This window comes from Notothenia rossii (genome assembly GCF_949606895.1).
Source record: "Notothenia rossii genome assembly, chromosome: 4".
Lineage (NCBI taxonomy): Eukaryota > Metazoa > Chordata > Actinopteri > Perciformes > Nototheniidae > Notothenia > Notothenia rossii.
Window position 1 is genome coordinate 28,363,559 of NC_136902.1, and position 24,495 is coordinate 28,388,053.

The 24,495-nt window shown below is 40.0% G+C and overlaps 2 protein-coding genes across 5 annotated transcripts; both read right to left on the bottom strand.

Annotated features, from left to right (window-relative positions):
- Positions 1-5,422: 5,422 nt before the first annotated feature.
- LOC307038344 (zinc finger MYM-type protein 1-like) lies at positions 5,423-9,520 on the bottom strand. 3 transcript variants are annotated; one of them, XM_079679730.1, is made up of 5 exons: positions 6,798-9,520; positions 6,518-6,631; positions 6,309-6,430; positions 6,090-6,163; positions 5,423-5,794 (listed from the first exon to the last, which is right to left on the bottom strand). In XM_079679730.1, the coding sequence occupies exon 1, from the start codon at positions 9,301-9,303 to the stop codon at positions 8,152-8,154; it is 1,152 nt and encodes a 383-aa protein (XP_079535856.1). In that variant the 5' UTR covers positions 9,304-9,520; the 3' UTR covers positions 5,423-5,794; positions 6,090-6,163; positions 6,309-6,430; positions 6,518-6,631; positions 6,798-8,151. The 3 variants fall into 3 exon arrangements, with proteins under 3 accessions (XP_079535856.1, XP_079535857.1, XP_079535858.1); XM_079679731.1 differs by lacking the exon at positions 6,518-6,631; XM_079679732.1 differs by lacking the exon at positions 6,090-6,163.
- A 4,946-nt stretch (positions 9,521-14,466) lies between these two features.
- On the bottom strand, positions 14,467-21,102 carry LOC307035534 (uncharacterized protein). 2 transcript variants are annotated; one of them, XM_079675006.1, is made up of 7 exons: positions 20,683-21,102; positions 19,135-19,368; positions 18,147-18,772; positions 17,768-17,822; positions 17,267-17,420; positions 14,947-15,069; positions 14,467-14,816 (listed from the first exon to the last, which is right to left on the bottom strand). In XM_079675006.1, the coding sequence occupies exons 2-7, from the start codon at positions 19,325-19,327 to the stop codon at positions 14,771-14,773; spliced, it is 1,197 nt and encodes a 398-aa protein (XP_079531132.1). In that variant the 5' UTR covers positions 19,328-19,368; positions 20,683-21,102; the 3' UTR covers positions 14,467-14,770. The 2 variants fall into 2 exon arrangements, with proteins under 2 accessions (XP_079531132.1, XP_079531131.1); XM_079675005.1 differs by lacking the exon at positions 20,683-21,102 and having other exon boundaries at positions 19,135-20,021.
- Between the last annotated feature and the right edge of the window lie 3,393 nt (positions 21,103-24,495).

Consider the following 24,495-nt stretch of genomic DNA (forward strand, 5'->3'; position numbering starts at 1 on the left):
CCAACGATCCATCACAGTGTCTCTCCACACACACACACACACACACACACACACACACACACACACACACACACACACACACACACACACACACACACACACACACACACACACACACACACACACACACACACACACACACACACACACACACACACACACACACACACACACACACACACACACACACACACACACACACACACACACACACACACACACACACACACACACACACACACACACACACTTCATTTAGGGACTGGAAGAAACCTGCCGCCCCAACTCGGATGTTCAATCTGACCATTGATTGACAGTTTTAGAATTGACCTGCTCCATATCTGGGGATAAGATACTTTGGTGAATGTTGACATGTTTCTAATATTGATTGAGTTATAACAGGTAACACAGATGCAGAATCAGTGGCCAAGAGGATCTGTGAGAGATGTAATTCCAGAATGGAATACCGAAGAAGTTGACCAGTGATAATGAAACAATTTTGTAATATTTCAACAGATATTAGATTACCTGAGGTTTGAAATGTGGAAAGAACATATTATAGTTAAGTTAAAACATAGTAATGTAATGAGACATAATTTTATTTATACAACATCTTGTAACTAGCCTGGTAAAGAAGTAAAAGCCATAGACTTTATTGTTTAGGTCATTATGGGGATATACATTTAATTTAAATTCATAATAGAAAGACATTTGATGACAGTATGTTGGAATTCTGTATTCGTTTTTTCAGCTTGATAAAATCTAAGCAGTGACAGGTAGAAGCAGTATCACCAGGGAATCATTCACTTTGTCAGTATCATGATTTTAGTTGTTTTTGAATCCATAACATTAGTGTGTTTCTTTACCAGAAACATTAGCAGTTCATATTATATTTAGATTTTAAATAGGATCTCAAGGATTTCATTTAAGAATAACACAGATGCTTGTCAGAAATTCAGAGCTATTGAAATATGTTATTTAGTTCACCTAAAGATGTTGGGGTTTTATTTAGTTGGCACAGGCCAAGTATTAAGATTCTGAAGCTGCACTGGCAGATAGGAGGTCTACAATTAATTTTGAAAACCTGTTCACAGACGGCTGTTGTTTTAAGATACCCCACCAACAGGCTCCAAGCGGCCTACGCAGTGGTGGGTCAAACACCTGAGGGCCCAGGAGCCCTGATCGTAGGCTTAAGGGATTGGTATCAGATTTCTCCACACAGGTTGCTGACGCCAAAGGGGGACCCGAGGAGCAGGAGGCCGACACAGCGGAGTTCGTCTGGCTGAAGTTCATCAGGCCCAAGTGGTTCAACCCCAGGTTCTCCGGCACCTACAGAGTGACCCAGCGGACCTCTCATGCCGTCCGCTTAGGAGGAAAGGGGGACAGCTGGTACCACTGGAGCCGGTGTGCGGCAGGGAAACTACCTGGAAGAACCCTAGACGACATCAGGACGGACGTGGCCCTCGCAGCGGAAGCTGCCATCGACGGACCTGGCTCTTGTCTAGGACTCGACTCATCAGTGGACCGGAAGAGCAGGATCCTGAGGACACATGCTGGGGGACATCACGAGGAAGCAGAGGAGTCTACTTCTCTCTGATCAGATTCATCAGTTCCACCATTGAAGGGAAGGCCACATCTCCCCCTCCCTATCAGCTGCCCTTGTTGGCGTATACCTCTGAGGGGGAGGGGGGCTCTGATGATTCACCACACAAGGATACTGCACTCTTTAAATAAGTGTAAAGAGATGGAATCGACAACTGCTGACTCATTGCCTGGGGTCCCGCCCAGAAGTGAAACCGGCCAATGGAGAACTGCCAACTCACAGGCTAGCTCGCCCAGAAGTGAGATCGCCAATAACAAATAGCTAGGGAGGAGCAATCGATACAACTCCTCCCCACCTGTGTATAAATGTGGTGATATTTTGATGCTCGGCGCTCTTGTTCTGACTGGCTGTCGTGGTACGTATATCACACAGTGGTAGGACTTGAGCCCGGAGTACTCCGAATTTTGAAGCTGCTGTTGCAGAGTGCTCTGTATTAGGTGTTGTTATTTTTTACATTGAAACAGATTAATGTTTAACCCTTATCCTGGTGCTGTGAATTCCTTCTGTTATGATCTCATCAGTCATCAAGGGACGGCGTGGAGCAGAGGTGAACCTTCCACCACCAATGAATTGGGTGGTGCTCCAACAACACACACACACACACACACACACACACACACACACACACACACACACACACACACACACACACACACACACACACACACACACACACACACACACACACACACACACACACACACACACACACACACACACACACACACACACACACACACACACTTTGTATTGTATTATTGTATTGTATGAGGTTCCAGGTTGAATTGAGGCAGATATTTTTAATGTTCAGAGGTTATGTTTAATATTCATGAGAATATTTGTCATTGATCAAATGATAATAAACAAACATTTGCATAAAGCATATTTGTCCACTCATATGTTGATAAGAGTATTACAAACTTGAAAAATATCCCTAAGGAACATTTTGAACAGATACAAAATTTGCGATTAATCGCGATTAACTATGGACAATCATGACATTAAATATTTTAATCGACTGACAGCCCTGGATAAAATATGTTCATTTTGTTGTATTCTACCATAGTATTTACATGGATATAAGCCCCAAATATTCGCATCGCTCTAATCGCTCGAGTTTCAGGTTTCACCTCGGCTGGCAGCTGTGTTTACTCCTGTCATTCGAACAAGACGCGCTGAAGAGGGGGCGGGGCTTATATCCATGCAAATACTTTGGTAGATACCAACTACAACAAAATGAACATATTTTACCGTGATTTAATTGCAATACACGTTTCAAAATTATGCCGAAGTAACAACATACTGATACCTGTTAGTAAAAGCCATCAGTTAATGCTGCGACAAGTGTGCGGTCAAGAAGGCAGGCGAAAAACCTTTTAAAATGCATGTTTTCTAAATGGAGATCGGATCGATCAGGATAAACCAACCTGTAGTAGCTGCTCCGTCCAAACTCACAACAGCGGCATACAGACATAAATAAAGCAGCGACTTCATTCACCATGACATAGACAGTCTGTGGTTTGTTCATGTTTAAGTTTTGTCCAGTTTCTGAACAGATATGAGGAGCTGTGAGCTCTGTGTGCTAACAGCTAACGGCTGATGTCTCGGGGCATGTTGCGCTGTCGGGTGCTGACCTATCACGAAGCGTCATTTCTTGACTGGCAGCAAAAACAATCAATCACAGCAGTGCTTCTCTGGCTGGCTCTGTCCAATCACAAACAAGAAGTGTTCTCCCAAAAAGGAATGCCCTTTCCGTATAAGTTCATTGTAAAATCTTTGGCTGTAAAATTACAGTAAATTACTGGCTACCAGTGTTGGGCAAGTTACTTCCAAAATGTAATATATTACATATTACTTATTACTCTCTTTTGAAAGTAATAAGTTACATTACAATATTACTGTCTCTGAAATGTAATGAGTTACACTACTTTAGTTACTTTTTAGTTACTTTCACCAAAATAACCGCAAAAGAATAGCTAGGTATTTTAAATGCTAAAATGTAGTTTAGTGCAGCTCATTATGCATCCAGTGAAGGGCAATGTGGTATAGCATAACAACTGTGTAGGCCCTTAAGGCTACTAACAACTTGTATTACAGGGCTTAGTTGAATACTCGATACTGATTGTAAATTCTTAACATGTGACACGTTGTTAATACAGCAGTACAGACCGCTGTCAAGGACTATAATGAAGGTTAACATATTGTAAATCAAGGCAAATATTATTTAAACCATGCTCATGGTTTGAAATGGCAAACATTGAAAGGCAAAAGTATTATTAAAACCATGTATCCTACTACATCATCACCTTGGTCCCATCATATACGCTGGGAAGAGAATATTTACCATGCTTGAAAACTGGTATCACATCATCATGTGAGGTTGACTTTGTGACCTGGAGAACATTTCAGCTGCAACATCAGCTCGTTGAAAATAAGCTTGGGATATGAGATATTTTTGTAGCCATTCGTGGTGAAGGCATCTGTGCTATTGTATGCATTATTTTTGACCCAACATTTCTACAGGCATGTCAGAATATGGTACTATTTTCACATGAATATTCTAGCCATTGTCTATTTTTATACCACAAGCTGCAAAATGACTGCCTTACCCCACTGTACAGGCGGGTAGTTGTTTAGATATACCTGGCACCTGCGGGCCGCAGAGGGCGACGTAGTTTCGGGCGACGAAGACTGCTGCTCCGGAGCCGGCGAGTCAGGCGGGAGTAAGCTAGTGTCCACAACGGAGGGTAACGTGATGTCCGCATCTGACCTGTTGCTACTGTCTGCAGTAGATGCAGTGTTGCTGGCGTTTAGTGATGGTTGCTTTAACCATTTTCGTATAAATGATTATCCACAGATCAGATGTGTGTCACTGCTGTGGAAGCACTTTGGAAATGATGCACGCGCAGCGGAGCAGGTCACGCGCACCTGACACAATTTGTTGTTAGTATTTTTCGCTACGTTCTCTTTTTTGAATGGTTGCATAACGTTCAACTTTCCCGAAGATCTCGACGCGAAGCCTGAAGGGTAAACACCAGGTTTACTAATCTACCCACACAATTTGTCGGGTTTCGGAATGTCTCGCTATGTTAGTACATTCTTAAAAAACAAAACACCATTTAATTTCGGGTTAAAATGTGTTGTAACTGCGTTACTGAGCATTGTAACGGGTAATATATTACCCACATTTCATTAGTAATGCGTTACATTACTTCGTTACAGCAAAAAGTAATATATTACTGTAACTCCGTTACTTTTGTAACGCGTTACACCCAACACTGCTGGCTACTAGTTGCATGGATTTCACAGTAATTTACTGTAAATATTTCACAGTAATTGACTGTAAATATTTCACAGTAGTTTACTGTAGATATTTTACAGTAAATTAGAATAACAGTACAACTAAATACTGTGACTTTACAGTTGCCATGCCCATGGAATTACTGTGATATAGCAGTACAGAGCTGTGGTATTATGGTACCTTGCTGTACATAAATTACAGTAATTACCTGTACGCGAAAATTGGACTACCAGAGGCCTGTACTCAGGGGTGGACTGGGACAAAAATTCAGCCATGGCCTTTTCTGTCCAGACCAGCCCACTACATTATCAGCGGACACTACATAGAAGTCCACTAAACTTGCGGCATCTTCTCTCATGCATACTACAAAGGAGAGTCATATTCATTGATAGCAGTTAACAAATAAAGCACTTAACTTTGAACTCAAGGACTAAAATTGACAGCTATATCAATCAATCTTTATTCATTATAGTGTCAAATCACAACAGAAGTTATGTCATGACTAGGGGTGGGACAAGACTAACGGGAAGAACCCTTATGCTACCCTTTCAGTTTTTAGTCTGTGACTGTGAAAATCTTTTGGTGTAAGCCCAGTATTAGTTAAAACCAGACTCGGACAATAATAACAAAAAAATATCCTGACAAATAATCTAAATAGAAACATATTACAGCATTAGAGCTGAAACTCACTCACTCATTATGAAACCATAAATAGAGAATTGGAAAAAAAAAATATATATATATATACATAGCTGTGTGAAAAGTCTAAGACATGGGTTACAGGTCTGAATAGATATGCATTCTCATATACGTGTATGTGCACAAGTATGTATTGCTCTATACTTCCTCGTCCGCAGCCAGCCAGCTCCACTCCTCACCAAATTCGTGACCTGCAAGAAACAGCAAACAGAACTTGTACTCAGTATCTGTGTACTGACAAATATATGTAGCCATGTAGCCTTTTTGTGACGTAGTGACACTTAGTGAACAAATGTATCCGTCATGAAGGATGACTTAAGTCTCAAAAGAGCCCTAAGGCCTACCTGCATAACTGTTAATTGAACTTAAAAGATATACAGATGTTTGAAATTAAAACCATCAATATGAAAATCTTCAGCCAGGAAATAATCATAATCAAACCTTTTGTTTCAATCTGAGACAAAACAAGTTGCATAATAAACTCACAAAGTCAAGACGAAGCTCTCAGATATGATCTATGACTCAAGCATCAAGAAGAACTTCTAGCAGGTCAGGAAAACCTGTTTGACAGGAGATAATGGTAGCAGAGAATATAAAGAGACATTTATGAATGACCAATTGTCATTTTATAACACATATAGTATGTTTCTTCACATAAACCTTTAAACATAACCTTTAAACATACACATATTGCATTCCTCTCACCACATGAAATAAGCTCAGGAACCTAAAAGTGGCCCAGTGAATGATGGAGGAGACAAAGCAGGTCCTCAAAAGGGGACAGAGGGAAAACAACTTCTTAGGCTGTCATATATAGGGTGGTCCACCTAAAAGAGACATGGAAACATTATTAAGTCTCTCATCATCACAAATCAAGTATGAATTCATATAACATTATAAGACACATGACATACTCAAAAAATCATAGACTTCTCAAAAAGTGGTGAAGTGGAGGCAGTAAGGGAGCAAATCCTTAAATGGACGGAGGGGGAACAACTCCTCAAGCTCTCACATGTCAAGTGGTCAACCTGAGAGGGAATTGGATACATTATTAAGTCTGAAAAATAAATAAAATGTTTTCCTCTGTCCTGCACCTAGAGTTGAAAACTTTTGGGATGTGCGTTTCTTTCAAAACTTTTTTAAAATTATGAAGTATGAATTTATACAACATTAAAAAATACATAATAAACTTACCAAATTCTAACAACGGTCCCAAATGAGAGAACAAGTCCACATATAGAACAGAGGGAGAACGACTCCTCAAATATATCAGAACAACCTGTAATGGAGAATAATTGATAATTTAGTGTACATGATCACACCATTAAGGATCAACACATAAGCACAATACAACTTCTGAAAAGCATCATTAAAATGACAAATAATGAATTACTACATCCATAATGTGTGATGTGTGATAATAACAATAATATTAAATATTTCTCGCCTTATCAGTGGAGCAGCTTTTTAAGCAGCTCACTCTTCTCTGCAAGTCTGTCTATCACAGAGTCAGAGTCCAAAGACATGAGGATGTCTTTCTCTGCGGCCATCAACATAAATGCCTCCAATTTATCAGATGAGAGGGTGCTTCTGAGTCTGTTTTTAATAAACTTCAAAATTGAAAATGTGCGCTCACAAGCCACCTGTGTGAGGGATAATGTAAGCAGGTATTTATAAGCAAGGCCTAGGACAGGGTATGCATCTGTTAGCATGTTGAAACGGCGAAGTATCTGGTAGCAGCACAGAGGGCATTCTTTGCAGGAGCAACAGCTTATGGGAGTTATCTCAACCTCTTCTGTGTTGTCCTCCTCACCACCTGATCCATCTTCTACTGTTCTTGCTTTGTACTCTGCCAATGGGGATGCCTTCAGCCTGTTCCACTGGAGTGCAAAGCTTTTCAACTCGGCCTGCATATTTTCCTTGGTTGCTCTGCTGTCAAATCCTTGCAAGCACTTGCTTAAGTCTTGGAGGGCAGACTGGGGAAGAGCACTGGTGCAGAGCTGAGGGAAGTTTCTGGGATCCAGACATGCCAAGTCAGCATATAGATTTCCGTGTGTTAAAAAGCGCCTATGAATGGCTTCAATTGCTGTGTCCATGATCCGGTTATGCACATTCACCTCATAGGATTTTTCTGCATCATCCAGGGTCTCATCCTGAGCCATCTCTCCAGGCAAGACTTTCTTCATCCTCCTCCTCTTTTGTGGCAGTGTGGCCTCCACTTCAATGTCCGTGTCATCTCTCTCTTGGATTTCTGTGTTCGTCCAGTTGACAAATGTGTCTGCTGCTTTTTTTACAGATTCAAAATCTCTTCCCAAGCTTTTCAGCGTATCCTGTGTCGATGCCACCATTCTGTGAGCAGAGAGGATGTCCAATCCTGCCGTCTGAAGGTATTTAGACAATGGAGAGGTATGTTCAAATATGCGGAGGAAGATTTGAGCCGTCAAGATCGTCTCATACTTGAGCAATGACTGCATATCCTCTGGCAATGACACGGATACATGGTTTCACTGTTGCCTGTTTCTGTATAGCTGATAATGTCAACAGCACATCAACGTACAGAACCATCTTCCGGTTTTCCAAAGGAGCCAAACACCTTCTTCAGGGCCTCATGCTTGGCCCACCAGCGTGTCTCGCCAATAGGAGCAAGGCGTCTACGTCTCTTGTTTCGGCCTGACTCTTCCCACACATTCATCCTTTTATATGACTCTTTGATGAATACCGCAATGCCATTGAGGAGCGCAAACAGCGACCCACTCTCAATAACAATCTGGGTTGTGTTTGCAAGCACCAGATTTAGTACATGTGCGTAGCACCATACATGCACCTGGTTTGGAGATTGTGCAGACAATAGTGAGGAGAATCCTTTGTATTGGCCTTGCATGTTTGATGCCCCATCAGTCGCATTTCCAATGCACATGGTCTTGCTGAGGCCCATTTTGTCCAGAACTTCTGACAGCATGTTGACAAAGGCCTGTCCAGTGGATGAACTGCACTTCAGCACTGCAACAAGCCTCTCATGAACAACATCAGTAACATAGCTCATAATTATAGAGCATTGATCCTGAGAGGTGATGTCCTGTGTTGTTTCCAGCTGCACTGAAAACATTCCTGCTTTCTTGATATCACTGGAGATGTTTTCTTGAATCAGATGGTGAATTGCATCTATCACTGAGTTGACTGTGGTTTTGGAGAGTAAAGTTACAAGAGAACCTCTGCCTCTCGTGCCACCAGACAAATGCAACTTTTTGCTGTTCTCAACGCAGCTGTCCAGGTGCTCTTTTAAACAGAAATCATACTTCCCCAGTAGAAGTATGAGTTCCAAGAAATTACCATGATCAAATGTGTGGTCTTCCAGAGTATATGCTGCCTCATTTTCTGACCTCCTGTATGCAAGCCCCCTCTTCCCAAGAACCTTGATGATATCTATGATGCGCTCCAAAACCTGCCGTCTCTTTCTGACCTGCTCTCTGTGCGCCGACATCTGACTGCCACCAAACACACTGCTGATATCAGCACTGGTGGATTTCAAGAGGTAAGCTTCAGCACAGTTTCTGTGTCCACTGCTTCTCTCATGCTCCTCTGTGCGCTGGTGTATATGCCTCCAATCTGACATTCCACTGATGAACAGACTGCTATCAGTTCTCTTACCGAATGCCATGCAGATGAAACAATACAGCATGTGACGCTCTGGACAGTACATCAGGCACCTTCTACTGGTGCCGTCTCTGCTACAGAACACTTTCTGCACCACTGGATTGCTACTTTTTTGCTGAGGATGGTAATTTAAAAATGACTGGAGATTTCTCTAATCAGGTTGTGAACAAAAATCTGTTATTTGACTGGCACACTCATAGCTCTCAACAGCTGTTTCCCTCTCAGGTGATCCTGTCTTTGGGCTGACACACTCCTCACTCTCTCCAGCCTTTTCCCTCTCAGGTGATCCTGTCTTTGGGCATACATACTCCTCACTCTCTACAGCCTTTTCCCTCTCAGGTGGTGCAGTCTTTGGGCTGCCTGAATTGGTCTGGCTCTCTCCCTGAACTGACCAGCTGGACTTGCCCTGAACCTGTCTGGGCTGGACATAGGGAAAGCATTTATCATTGGATGGGGAAATAACTCAAAACCACAGAATAATGTACAAGATAAAAGATTAGTTCATATTGAACGAAACATTTGCGAGCGTAACAACACTAGTGGCTTTGCCATGTTTTCATTATGACACTTAGTGTTTTCCAATGCAAAAAAGTAAGATCTTTGTGACAAAACCTGAAAATGCTCAAGACAGCACTATACACAGCCATTTGAAAACTACAGTAAAAGTAACACATTTACACAGAAATTAAAGTTACACACAAATTATGAAATAGTTATCACCTCAGTAAACAATAAATGAATTGAAAGATTACAATACATTTAATGGCAAATATTGCAAATTAATCTAATTATTTCCTATAGGTTTACTTATATTTTGTGCTAAAATTCAAAGTATCTCATCTGTATTTACAATACAGCTTGATTCTGCAGCTTCATCTCTACTTACAGCTCGTTGGTCCATGTGAACGTTTACTGTTGCTATGGCTACAAGAAACCGCTGACGTTAGCAGCTCTTAGCTAGCCTAGCTAAATCATCTGAACAATAAAAACCCATATCACAATTCGGCATATTTAAACAAAATCAACCACAACTACCAACATTCACAGCCCTTCAACTCTGGGCTAATATGTTGTCACAAGTAGGACTATGCAGTTAATTAGGTCACATCACATTCAATGTAAAAACATTTTCTACTTTTTTTTGGACATGTCTCAAAAATGTAGCCTAGCCAGCCCCAGGCTAACGTTACTTACCATGTATGCCTCCACTCGCTCGTCTCCCGGCGAAGCAGCACCTGCTGGGGCGGTGACCACGGCACCAAATAGGTCCGTCAATTTAGAATATTTAGCAGCCTCCACCTCCAGAGACTTCAGCTTTTTAAGTCGCAGTTTTTCAGCGACACCCGGGCGTTTCTTCTGCTTATCCATTTTCAGCTCAGCAGCAGCCCGTCCCGCGACTCCCACCCATGCCATGAGGTCCCGCCCCACCCTGGTTTGTGTTGTGATTGACAGCACTGTCAGGGCTCTCTGAGCCTGTCAGCCCATGATTGATTGACAATGACAAACAATAGACCAATAATATGTGTCGATGCTGGCAACACACTGCTAGCCCTCTGTAGCCAATTGGCCGGCCCAATTGGAGGGAATTTAGAGGGGAAAAAAAGAAAAGAAAAAAAACATTGCGGACCGGCCCACATTGGGTCAACGGCCCACCGGGACGATGCCCGGTATGGCAGATGGCCATTCCACCCTGTGCTACGAAGCTGGTTCAACCTAACCTGGATATGTTTGAGTTAGCCGGTTGGCCTAATCCAAAACATACGCGCTGTCACTTAACTGTACTACGACGCGGGTTATGAAGTGGATCGCTCAAGCCAGCTGTGCCCTATCTAGTTAGGTGCACATTCCCCGTGAAAGGGGTGGTATTTGGAGCATTCGACGAATCACAAACATGGAGAAGCGTACTGACAGCGCAGCGCGTCATACTTCCTGAATGAAAAGTCAACTATAATATTAGACATATGAAGAAGTTAAACTTTAAACATCCATGACTTAAACACTTTATCCAGGATAAAAGCCATAGCTGCACCTGCAAGGTGAATACAGCTGGTAAAAGAAAAAGTGTTTGAATGCGTACATTAACAGGTTTATGATATCACTGCCCCGTCTAAGACACGAGTGGATCTGACTTTAATTACATTTAACTTGAGTGTTTCGTCAACTTAATGTGTTGCTTAAAATAATACTTCTGCATACATTATGTGACACTGTGAGTGTTGCACAGGTACGGCTCAAGAAGCTGACTCAGATAAGGAAATATATGATACACTATGATGTGATATGCCGCCGACTCTACTGTTACTTTGATCCGGTTACTTATGTTGTGGCCAACACACTCTCACTCCATAAACGTCCAGGAGCGACGCTTGGTCAGGGTCCCAGAGGCGTGCAGTTGTGACGCTCCTTCAGCTTCATAAAGGGATGCAAATAGCTTTCAACTGATTGCAATGCAGAAGACACTACACTACCCAGAATCCCCAGCTATCATTTAGGAATACACCATGTGCTCTGTTTGACAAACCCCGTGATTAGTTCTCAAGCTCCGTGATTGGATGTTGGAGTGGCAGTGCGCGAAGTTTACACGTGTCAAACAGCACTTTGAAATGGAATGAAACCCATCGACGGCACACTATCCAAATCAAGACTCGAACGTGTCCTACCCCCCCCCCCCCCCCTTAGGTCACAGCCTCCTCCAACAGTGCGACACAATAAAACAGATATACACAAAAAAGATGCAAGTAAATTCAAAAAGAAAAATAGTAAAATAGTACAAAGTAAAATATTGCCATAAGAGTCTATATACAAGTGATTGGATTCTGATATATTCGACAAATAATTTCTAAGTAGCAGCCAGATGAATGTTATGGACGTTGTTTCAAAGTTCAGGTGTTTAATAGTCTTATGACCTGTGGGGATGAAGCTGTCCCTGAGTCTGGTGGTTTTAGTCCGGATGCTGCGGTACCGCCTGCCAGACGGCAGCAGATGATGGGGGTCTTTTATAATCCTGAGGGCTTTCTTTAAGGTTAACCTGGTATTTTTACTCCACTACATTTATTTTAGTTACTTTACAGATTTGGATTAATGATGTGAAATATAAACAACCCTTAAATCAGACTTTAGTTACACCTGAGTAAAATTCAGGGAAAAGTGATTGTCAAGTGCCAACAATCAGGAGAGATATTTGATAGTTGGTGCTTGAGAAGACTAAACATTTATCTGCAGATCCCTATAAAGTATATTCATTACTCCTTATTCTCTAATTGTTCATCAAAAACTGTATAGGCCTATAATGGCTATTTTGCACATCCCTTTGAAGATTTCAAGATTTTCAAAAGTGTATTGAAATATCATATACACAACTAATTTTAGTTATGCAATGATGACAAACTTGGGTCATAGGTTCCTCAACAAGAGATCTATCAATATGTGTGTACCTCCACCATTAAACTGTCATATTCTGCACATTTCTTATTCTATCTACATACATCTTATAAGAGTATAATAAATATGTATAATATCGGTTAAAATAAGTGCTTCAAGTTAACATTGCAGGAAAGTTGATTGTCCAACCCAGTCTCATAAAAAAACATGTAATAACTACGTTGGTCCACAACTTGGGGCGTAGTATTTCTACAAAAACGCCTCTGAAATTGTAAGATCACTACGTTTTTTTTCACCATTCATCCCAATGGCTGGCGTCTATGTCACGTGATCTTCAAATTTCTCCCTGCAGAAAAAAAAAACATGGCCGAACTTCTCGGTGGAAAATGCCTATTTCAAGTTTGTTAGTTTGGCCATTAAAATGCGTTTTGATGTCATTTGATTCGAGAAATATGAGTTGTTATTTCAGATTATGTGTGCAGTGGATGTACATGATCTTTAGTTTGCTAGTTATTACGAAGATTACTTCAGGAAATTGTGTCTATACAACGTTTTCATTGTTACCAAGGTGGTTGCTAGGGACGCTGCTATCGATATTATTTCTGTTATGTTGTGTAACTGTTTAATCGTGTTATCTTTATTGCTACCCCCTTCCACGTCAATTTATAGTGTTGGTCCACAGCGCAAACGTATTAGTTTAACAAAATCCGCATCTAAAATTGTGGCATACGTTATTCTCCCCTGTGCAATTCTCCATTTATTCAACAATAACACATAATTATCTTTGTGTTTATTTATTTGTTTGATTAATAAACACAAGTTGGAGTCCGTCAGGACCGAGGGTCGGAGCAGCTCATTTGCTTTAGAGAATATTACACCTTTGCTTGACAAAACCCGTGATAGTCTTCAAGCTCTGTGATTGGAGAGTGTGCTCCGAGGGTTATGGCGAGCGTCGAACAATACTTGAAATGGGATGGAACCACGGCAGACTGTCCAAAACTGGATTATAACGGGTCCACCCCCCCTCCCCCTCCCCCTCCCCCTCCCCCACCCCGTCCCCAGAACTACACATGCTGGCTATTGTGTTTCGCAACATGTTCTCTACACTGTAAAAAAAGAATCCGTTGAAAAACGGACAAAGTGCTGGTAATTTGCTGCCAGGACATTGTCCGTTATTCTACAGACACTTCCGTCAACCCTTTAACGGATATTTCTGTAGATTTACAAGACTTTGTCTGTACCATATACGGACACTTCTGTCAACCTTATAACGGATATTTCTGTAGATTAACAAGACTTTGTCCGTAATATTTACGGACACTTCTGTTAATCCTAATACGGACAATTCCGTATTTTAACAGTCCTTAGTATGTACTATTTACAGACACTTCCGTTAATCCTAATATCTTTTTTTTTAAATCTTGGGATAAAAAATATATATATATATCCTAATCCTAAATAAATAACAATCATTACACTTTCAAGCAAACTGAATAAAGCACAATATATAGAAATTGAACAAAATGTATACTATTTTTTCCATAACAGTGCATTTATTTCCTTTTTGCGAATGTATAAAGTGCATTTAATGATGAAATGAAAAAACTGAACTTTTCTCCCACTGCTGTTGCACCCTACTGGCTCACCTGTCAGTGAGGAAGGAGGAGCCCCCTCCAGGAGGATGTAGCGACTCCGTCCTACACCTCCCACTCAACATTCCCCGCTGACAGGCACTGCCCCAACCTGTAGGAGAACATGCAGTGACAAATATCACCCTCCCAACTTCCCTCCCCCCGAACATGGGGGATTTGAACCCAAAGAATCTGTGGTGGTGGGCAATAATTTTACCCCTCGCTACCTGAGTGCCATACAAATGTTTTTTTTTTAAGACATTTCCATACAATTGTAAAACCCTAACATGAACATACATTCAAGTATGTAAAATAACAGCAACAATAACCTTTTTCTTAACACCATGATGTTAGAGGTCGGGCTGTGTGTACATGTGCGCCTCAAGATCAAATGAGTAGTTATAAATTCCTCCCAATGTTTGCCACTGCTGTTGCACCCTACTGGCTCACCTGTCAGTGAGGAAGGAGGAGCCCCCTCCAAGAGGATGTAGCAACTCCGTCCTACACCTCCCACTCAACATTCCCCGCTGACAGGCGCTGCCCCAACCTGTAGGAGAACATGCAGTGACAAATAAAAAAAAAGTAAACTTTTTTTTTTTTAAGTGTGTGTGTGTTGGTATGTTTAGTCCAAAAGTCCAGTCCAAAAAGTTCGGTTTTGAGCTTTGATGAAAGCTCACATGTGCCAGTCAAATTCCTTCAGCTCAGTCACGAGCTTCGACAGTTTTGGAGGAATGTGATGCTGTTTCTTCCCCTTCATCTCAGCCTTGGACCCTCGGTCAGGATTCATTCCAAAGAAAACTCTAAGGAAACAGAAATATGTTTAGCTGCACATGCAACTAAATGAATGAAACTGAACTAAAGAGTAACATGCAAAGAAAGCTGAGATACTACTTGTAGTGTGGCTCTACAGGAGTGGAGCCGTCTAAAATAGCATACATTTGTTTTCTCCACCATGCCCGTGTGTGTGTTTCCATCTACAGCTAATGTTGCAAAATACTACTACTACAATAACACTTTGCTCCTGTAAGCTGAGCAACTCAGACAACGTGCTGTTAAAGTCTCTGCTCATCACCAACATACTATACTGGAAATCTCAGCATAACCCGTGCACCTGTGACTTGTGTGGATATACTGTACGTGCAATGAACGATCTCAGGGCACCGTTAACTCAGTGCATGAGTAGCACAGCTAGTAGTAGTCGCTAGTAGACACGAGTGCTGAAAGAAGTTGTGACGATTGATAACAAACTTTTAATCTGAAATGTATGTCTAAAATTAATGAACAATGAGCAACTGCATGGTCTATTTTGTGACAAAAAAATATATAATTTACATGAGCCATCAAAAATGGCCGGCGAGTCTGTTGTAAACAGTGCTGTCCGGGAAGATTGTTTCAATGACAGTGGGACCTCTTTCTGGTCCCTCTGAACCCGTTCTGGATCACCACTCCTCGGTGGTGGTAATAGGTTTGCATTTGAGAATACAAACATTATGCACCTTTACAATATGAATTAACAAAACTATTATTTTGTGCTGACAAACTAGGCTATATAGTGTATTTAGTGACTTTTCCTGTCATAATCACCACTGTGACATAGCCTACAGCAGCCTACTGTAGCAGCCTCTATATTTTATATGTAAAATGTCTTGGTATTTGCTACATTTATCGTGGAGTTGTGTGTTTGTTAAACATACATATACAATTTAGAGGTGACAGTGTGCGGTGTTATAGTTTGTTAAAGGCACAAGTGAACATTTGACAGGAAGAGTTACTAAATCCACAATGGTTTTGGTTATTGGCTACATACTATAGGTGGATCATGTTTGTTTGTATTCTCATAATGCAGACCAATTCACATAATCACGATAGGCGAGTTGTGATCCAGTGCACAAAGACGGAGGTCCAGATTTCATTGCAGCAGCTTTACAGGCAACCAAGGTAAAGAGGGTTGATTTATTTGCATCGATTATGATTGTACACAGTCTATATACATTTTAGTCACAAAATAGATAACATAGTTGCTCAATTTTGATTTCACACATACAACCACTGCATTAAAACTGCATCTAAATTTGCTACTTTCAATATCGCAGTCTACTTGTCAGATTTCAGTCAATCTTAAGTGTGACACAACCACTAAGCTCATCTGCAACAAGAGCACAGGCGTCAAACGTTGAGTGGAGTGGTAACTGTGACACTCGGTGCAAATGTACACGTTACACAACAAGTATTAACATTGGGGCATGAATCCTGGTATGGATTTTGTTATATTAGTCACAAAAGCAGCTCACATAGAATAGCCTAAATGTGTGTCTTTGGTTAAAGAGATAGCTCAGAGATAGTTGTTAGGAATATTGTACATGTTTTCCCAATCACCCAGTGTCAGAGCCTAATAAATGCCAAATGCCTTAGGGCAGACCTTTTCTATGTACTTGGTGTAGTCTGAAGTTATATGAAAGAGCATGGGCCTTCAACAGGAAGCTGCAAAATGTGCTGCCTGTGTTATAGGAACATTTATTAAGTATTGAGGGTTTAAGTGATTATATGTTTGATAATACACATTAACATGAAACAAACAATAGAAAAGATCATGTGTAAGCAAACAAACTTTACACAACACTGGTGATAGTGCTGTCAAACAGGTCTATGAACTCTATGAAAAAGTTGAATCTGCAATACAATTTTAGGCAGTATTTGAGTCCCTGGTTCATCTCTCTCAGCTAAGGGGTCCTTGGACTGAACAACATTGAAGACCCCTGTCAAAGAGCAATGAATATCTTGGCTCGATTGTAGAGTGTCAATGGGATCAAAACATATAATATATATTATATTTAATAATCATGATCCCATAAGCATCCTGGAATTGAGCACAACTATGCTAGTAATCTAAGGGACGATGAGTGGATACCTTTTTTACATGCTTTGTCTGGTGGGAAGCCCTCAGTCTCAGAATTTGAATACCCCAGCTTATACATTTCAAAACAATGAGCTGCTTACCTTTGCATGAATTCCAGGGTAAGAGACATCTCCTTTGGATATTCAATGTTGCAGACATAAAACAAGCAGAAAGCATAGCTCAGGGCCACAATGGGGGAGGTGATGTGGTCATTCACAACTTCCTGATCAACAGCAATCTGGAATAGATGGTCACCTTAAACATAGATCACAAAAACAATATGTATTAGTAATTTAAAAAAATAATAACGTACACACGTGCCAAATCTTCCATACTCAGTCCAAACACAGGTTATGGTAAGAACAAGCAACAAATACTTTGAAAAGGTATTCTGCATTTAGTTTGTCAGACTTTACATACAAGTGTACTTAAATTTAAAGATTTTGGCCCTAATCAACATAGTTCTGAGCACCATTTACAAAACAAAATCAACCAACTCTATACCTTTTCATCACAACAAATCGTCTCATCAGTAAACCTAAGAACAAATGGAGAACATATCTCCAAGCTTGCTGGGATGCAAAAATGATTCAACTACAAACCTCTGATTAGGATGCATGGGGTACAGGGGAGGCTGAGTTCAGCATCTGCGGAGTACTGTTTTCGGAAAATAAAACAACAAAGATACACATATGAATGTGTTGATTTTATGTTTCCAATGTACGCAAACACACAGTCAGGCAGGCAAATAGACCATCTGCCAGCGTCTGTATCAGAGGCAACCATAGACAATAATGTTAATAGTAGTTATAAAAAAAAAAAATGGTGAACTTGTAGATCAGTTATTTTTTGTTAGTTATACAAAACCAATTTGAATTGATATACCAAAAATAAATCAAACTCAAATATTAGCCTCTCCATTACTCAATCAAAAAGTAATCCATACATACACAAGAACATAATGGATGGTTGGAGCCCTACCTGAGGATCATGGGTTTTGAAGGCACTTTTCAATTCATTTCGTTTTGACAGCAGTTCTGCTCTACTCTCAGTTCCCTTTACAGCAACATCCCACTCCACACATCCATAACGATCGGAATTTCTTGACTTTTTCTTCCGCTGAACTTCACCCTCTCCACCCTCTGCTCGCCTCTTTCCTGGGGTTGATGTTCTCTTAATATTTTCAACTCTGTTTTCTAGCTGGGTAAAGAGAGGACCACAACCATCTTTTGCAAACGGCATATTTCCAAAGGGCTCTGTCTGTTTGAAAGACAGAGGATATTGTCCTACAATGTTCTTGGCGATTTCCATCAGCTTGGATCTACCAGGTCTTCCAGGGTGTTTATGGAGGTAATCATCAACAACGATCCGAACCATCTGTAGTCTTTCTTTCGACTTTACCCATTTCTTTTCACCCAACACATCCATGAGCTTTGAGGGCATTTTGTGCCATGGTATGGAATATGGCTCACAGGATGGGGAGTGGGCAGATGGGGTATGGGCAGGTGGTGCTTCAGGTGGTGTTGGGGACAGATCATCACTCTGTGGCAGAGGTGTAGATGTAGGGCCAGGGCCAGGGCTTCTGAACTGTGGTGCAGCTTGTGAATCTATGGATGACATACCCCATAAATTAACCACATCACCAATGCTACTAATTAATTAATACACTGGTTTTCAATGTCCGTTGGAGACCACCAGGGGTACAAATGGACCCTTAAGGGTCTGTGAATTTGTACAGACAGTATACAGGGTTGGGCAATATATTGATATATCATATGAGATTATTGAATAGGATTTTGGGTATCATATTGTGATACCTGTTGTGTTTTCCTGATTTTAAAGAATGAACTGAACTTACCCAACTGTTAACATTAAATAGTCATAAATACATAATGGTGATATTTGATTTTGTCGGTGTTGTCCACCCCTCAGTACTGTGCAGATTAGGGTTACAAATAAAAAAACGTACCTCCTTGGAAAGCTTTAACGAGTCTTCTGCACTGAATGAGTGGCAGAGTGTCCTGAATGTCCGGGGCCTCCACAAGGATCAGGTCATCTTCACATTGAACTCCTAATTCCACCAGTCTAGCCATGAGTGCATCCATCTTATCACTACTGAGCGATGGAATGGCTTTCTTAACCATATCTTTCACAAGCTCCATGTTGGCATGTGTTTAAGAGGAATGAGCAACCTCGCACCTCTCTGGTAAGAAGAAAGTGGATAATAATCATTAAGTTTGTCCAGATTTTGGCAGCTGTATTGACCGCAGTGTTTGGGGGAAAACACTGTGCCAATGGAAGCTAACGAGAAGCTAACGTTAGCCCGCGGCCTTTTGCAATACTACTTTTAATCCAGATGTAACCACAACATAACACACACACCTTCAAATGTCAACGAAGCCTATCGAATATATATTAGTCGATATGATACTATTATAGCTGTATTGACCGCAGTGTTTGGGGGGGAAACACTGTGCCAATGGAAGCTAACGGGAAGCTAACGTTAGCCCGCGGCCTTTTGCAATACTACTTTTAATCCAGATGTAACCACAACATAACACACACACCTTCAAATGTCAACGAAGCCTATCGAATATATATTAGTCGATATGATACTATTATAGCTGTATTGACCGCAGTGTTTGGGCGGAAAACACTGTACCAATGGAAGCTAACGGGAAGCTAACGTTAGCCCGCGGCCTTTTGCAATACTACTTTTAATCCAAATGTAACCACAACATAACACACACACCTTCAAATGTCAACGAAGCCTATCGAATATATATTAGTCGATATGATACTATTATAGCTGTATTGACCGCAGTGTTTGGGGGGAAAACATTGTGCCAATGGAAGCTAACATTAGCCCGCTGCCTTTTACAATACTACTTTTAATCTAAATGTAACCACAACATAACACACACACCTTCAAATGTCAACAAAGCCTATCGAATATATATTAGTCGATATGATATTATTATAGCTGTATTGACCGCGGTGTTTGGGGGGAAAACACTGTGCCAATGGAAGCTAACGGGAAGCTAACGTTAGCCCGCGGCCTTTTGCAATACTACTTTTAATCCAGATGTAACCACAACATAACACACACACCTTCAAATGTCAACAAAGCCTATCGAATATATATTAGTCGATATGATACTATTATAGCTGTATTGACCGCGGTGTTTGGGGGGAAAACACTGTGCCAATGGAAGCTAACGTTAGCCAGGTTGGAAAGATACTAATAAAACAACAACACACAAACCTGCGAAAATAAACTAACCATAAATACAAACTTTACCTATCAATTCAATGAACTGGCCAACTTTTGCACGGGGGGATACTGCTTAAGGACTATATTCTAACTGGGGCCAGTTAGAAGAGAGTTACCTGCCAGACGTACACGTAATAAAACAAATATTTAACATTAACACAAATGTTATGTTTACCATTTAATGTCCTTTTTGATTAAGAAATGAGGTTCCATTCCCAAATTAAACACAATGAACCAACCTACCGAGCAGACTTTCAGGTTCACTTTCAGTGCGGGATTCCTGTAATGGCGGCCACAGATATTTTTTACCGTGCAAAAGCACCCACAATGCAATGCGCAACCAGTGTTGCCAGATTCTGTGAGGGACACAAACAAGCCACAAGGTCTAGAGAAAATAAGCCCAAAAGAAGTGAAGTGGGCCACATGAGCACTTTAAACCTATACAGCAACTATTAGAAAATAGCAGATCACAACGTGCCGCGACGCGACGCGTTGTGAGCTTGTAGACCTGCTATTTTCAAATAAAATCTTGGGGGAAACTTATAATAAGCAGACCTGGCAACGCTGTTTTCAACGGCAAAAGTAATGTAAAAGTCGATTACAGTACTTAAACAGTAAAATTTTACACCACATTGGCCATCATTTTACGGATTTTTCTTAGAGTGTATCTATGGCACGTCTCTACTGGGAGTTGTAGTTTTAAGAGACGTTTTCGTATTTCCCATAATAAGAAATTGCCAGTATTAAACTGTGAACATCCCTTGAGGTTTAGGGGATAGGAAACACTCAAATTTAAAACATATAGTTAATAAATGGGTGAAAATTGCTTCTGCCCATAATGGGCAGCATTAATATATACCCACATGCCAGCTAAGGTCAGAAGAGCTTTATTTAACAGCTGGTCTTATGTTTGTGACCCCTTCTGTTGTTCATTGATAAGCCTGAAACATGCACTTGTCAAGGTTTAGAGGCAAATCTGGCAGTAGCCATCGATCATCTTAAGATAAGATATACTTTATTGATCCTAAGTTGGAAACATTTGCGTTACATCAGCATGTGTAACAGTTGTAAATATGCAGTGGTGTTTATTTGTAAATCATTTAGTATAATCACACAAATTCTGTGTTTTATATTTAATAATTATATGTTCTTTATTTATTGATTGTTCAATACCTGACAAGGCCGGAGATTACATATCTACATACATCTTATAAGAGTATAATACATATGTATAATATCAGTTAAAATAAGTGCTTCAACATACTTAACATTGCTGGAGGTATGCACACATTGATAGATGTCTTGTAATGCACTATTGAGGAACTTGCGACCCAAGTTTTTCATTCATTGCATAACTACACCGTTTGTGTATTATGATATGTCAATAAACCTTAGAAAATCTTGAAATCTTTAAAGGGATGTGCAAAATAGTCATTATATACATTCTTTAATAAACTATTAGTAGAGAATAACGAGTAATGAATATACTTGGTAGGGATCCTATTAATATCTAATAATAAAAATAATGAAATTCAATAACATGCTTTAACCACTAAGTGTCACTTTATATCAGCTGCGCACATTTATGGTGTAAATACAGCCTATCTACCAATTGGATCAAATATAAAAGTCAGCCGAAGTAGTGTTGATACTGCGAGGAGACGTATTGTGTGAAAAGAAATGTAAGATGTTGTTTAATTGCTGATATATTTATGATCCACGTCATGTTTTCAGTGTTGGCGGCAGTTCCTCATGTTTGTCTAGAAGTCTTCTCATCAGGGCTCTATAAATAGAGAACTACGGCAGATATGTAATATTTAATGCAGCCAAACCGTGTATTACAATGCCGTTTCAAAGAGAAAAGCAAGCACACACGGAATAAAGTATTATTTTATTTTTAAAAAATGTTTTCGGTCTGTTTCCGGTATTTGTTAATGACGATGTGATGTGAGATGTGAGACTGGAATTGCACAGGGGAAAATAACGTATCTATGCCACAATTTTAGATGCAGATTTTGTTAAACTAATACGTTTGCGCTGTGGACCAACACTATAAATTGACGGGGAAGGGGGTATCAATAAAGATAACACCATTAAACAGTTACACAACATAACAGAAATAATATCGATAGCAGCGTCCCTAGCAACCACCTTGGCAACAATGAAAACGTTGTAAGGACACAATTTCCTGAAGTAATCTTCATAATAACTAGCAAAATAAAGATCATGTACATCCACTGCACACATACATTGAAATAACAACTCATATTTCTCGCATCAAATGACATCAAAACGCATTTTAATGGCCAAACTAACTTTAAAATGGGCATTTTACACCGAGAGTAAAACGAAGTTCGGCCATGTTTTTTTTTCTGCAGGGAGAAATTTGAAGATCACGTGACTAAGACGCAGCCATTGGAATGAATGGTGAAAAAAACGTTGGGATCCTACAATTTCAGAGGAGTTTTTGTAGAAATACTACGTCCTACGTTGTGGACCAACGTAGTTATTACACGTTTTTTTGTGAGACTGGGTTGGATTGTCAAGTCCCAAACAAACCATGAAATATATTAAACGTTAAGTACTTTGTCAGGCTTAATATAGATACCCCCAAAGCTTTTTGCTTACATGTATTTAAAAGAAGACCTTAACCTAAAGTATTATTTAATGTTTAAATAAAGCCTAATTAGTTTGTCTTTTTTGCACATCCTCCTATTAATATCTTTGTACATACGGCACTAAACTGTTTTATTCAGTTCTAAACAGAGCCTTCTCCTTTGCTGCACCCACCCTCTGGAACTCACTACCCCAATCCATCAGAGATTCTTCCTCCCTCACAGCATTCAAAACATCACTCAAAACCCACCTGTTCAACGCTGCATTCAACCACTGACCACCCCGCCCCCCTATTTTTTGTTTCTCTTTTTGTATTTCTTTGTTTTTGTTTTTTTATTCTCTGTCAAAGTATCTTTGAGTTTCTTGAAAAGCGCTATACAAGTCCCATGTATTATTATTATTATTATTATTATTATTATTATTATTATTATTATTATTATTATTATTATACCATTATCTTCTTGATATTTTCTATTCTATATTTATATCATTTGCCTTTTACTTTCCTCCTATTTTGTATATACTCTTAATATTTAAATGTTTTCATAAAATATAACACATTCAAAAGTGCTTTACAAAAATGAAAGACATTAAGAAAAGCAACACAATCTACCTGCATTGCATTACTCTAAACGTGTAATAACGTGCTTTAACCAGTAGGTGGTTTGGGTTAAAAAGCTGTTAACAAAATAAAATATACTGCTGTTTCTGGTTTAGTTTACGACGGATATATTTAGTTATTGTTTTGATATTTTGTAACCCAAAAGCAATGGAAAAACCCCACAGCAACACAGAAAAGATGGTCTTAACATGACCCAGCGGTCTAGTAGTTAATAAAAAACAATAATATCAAAACAAAATATTACTACTTTATTGTGAAATTCAAACTGAATGGTAAAATAATAGTTTCCGGTCTATTCTGAGCCCAATCTCTGTAGATAAATAAAAATAAAGAACTACGACAGATGTGTAATATTTAATGCCGCCGAACCATTTATTACAATGCATTTATGTGATGACTTTCAAAGAGTAAAGAAAGCACTGCTGAATAAAGTATGATTTTATCTTTTACGAAACGTTTTTTTTCATGTGGAATGCAGTTGCAGGTCAACCAATTACAGAGCTTGGGAACTAATCACGGGGTTTGTAAAAGAGAGCACATGGTGTAGTCCTAAACGATAGCTGGGGATTCTGGGTAGTGTAGTGTCTTCAGCCATCCTTTACTCCTTTATTTGTTTCTCCGAATCGAAGGGGAAAAATACAAAAGCATTGCACACAATTTAAACCAATCAATGTTGTGTAATTAACAAGGATAATCCTGTGTTTTTTAGTTGATGAGTAGTGCAGATATCACTGTAAATGAAATTGACAGTAAGGGGAATACTTACTTCGGGGTGTACAATTCTCCGTTATCCAATGGGAATGGACGCTCACATTGCC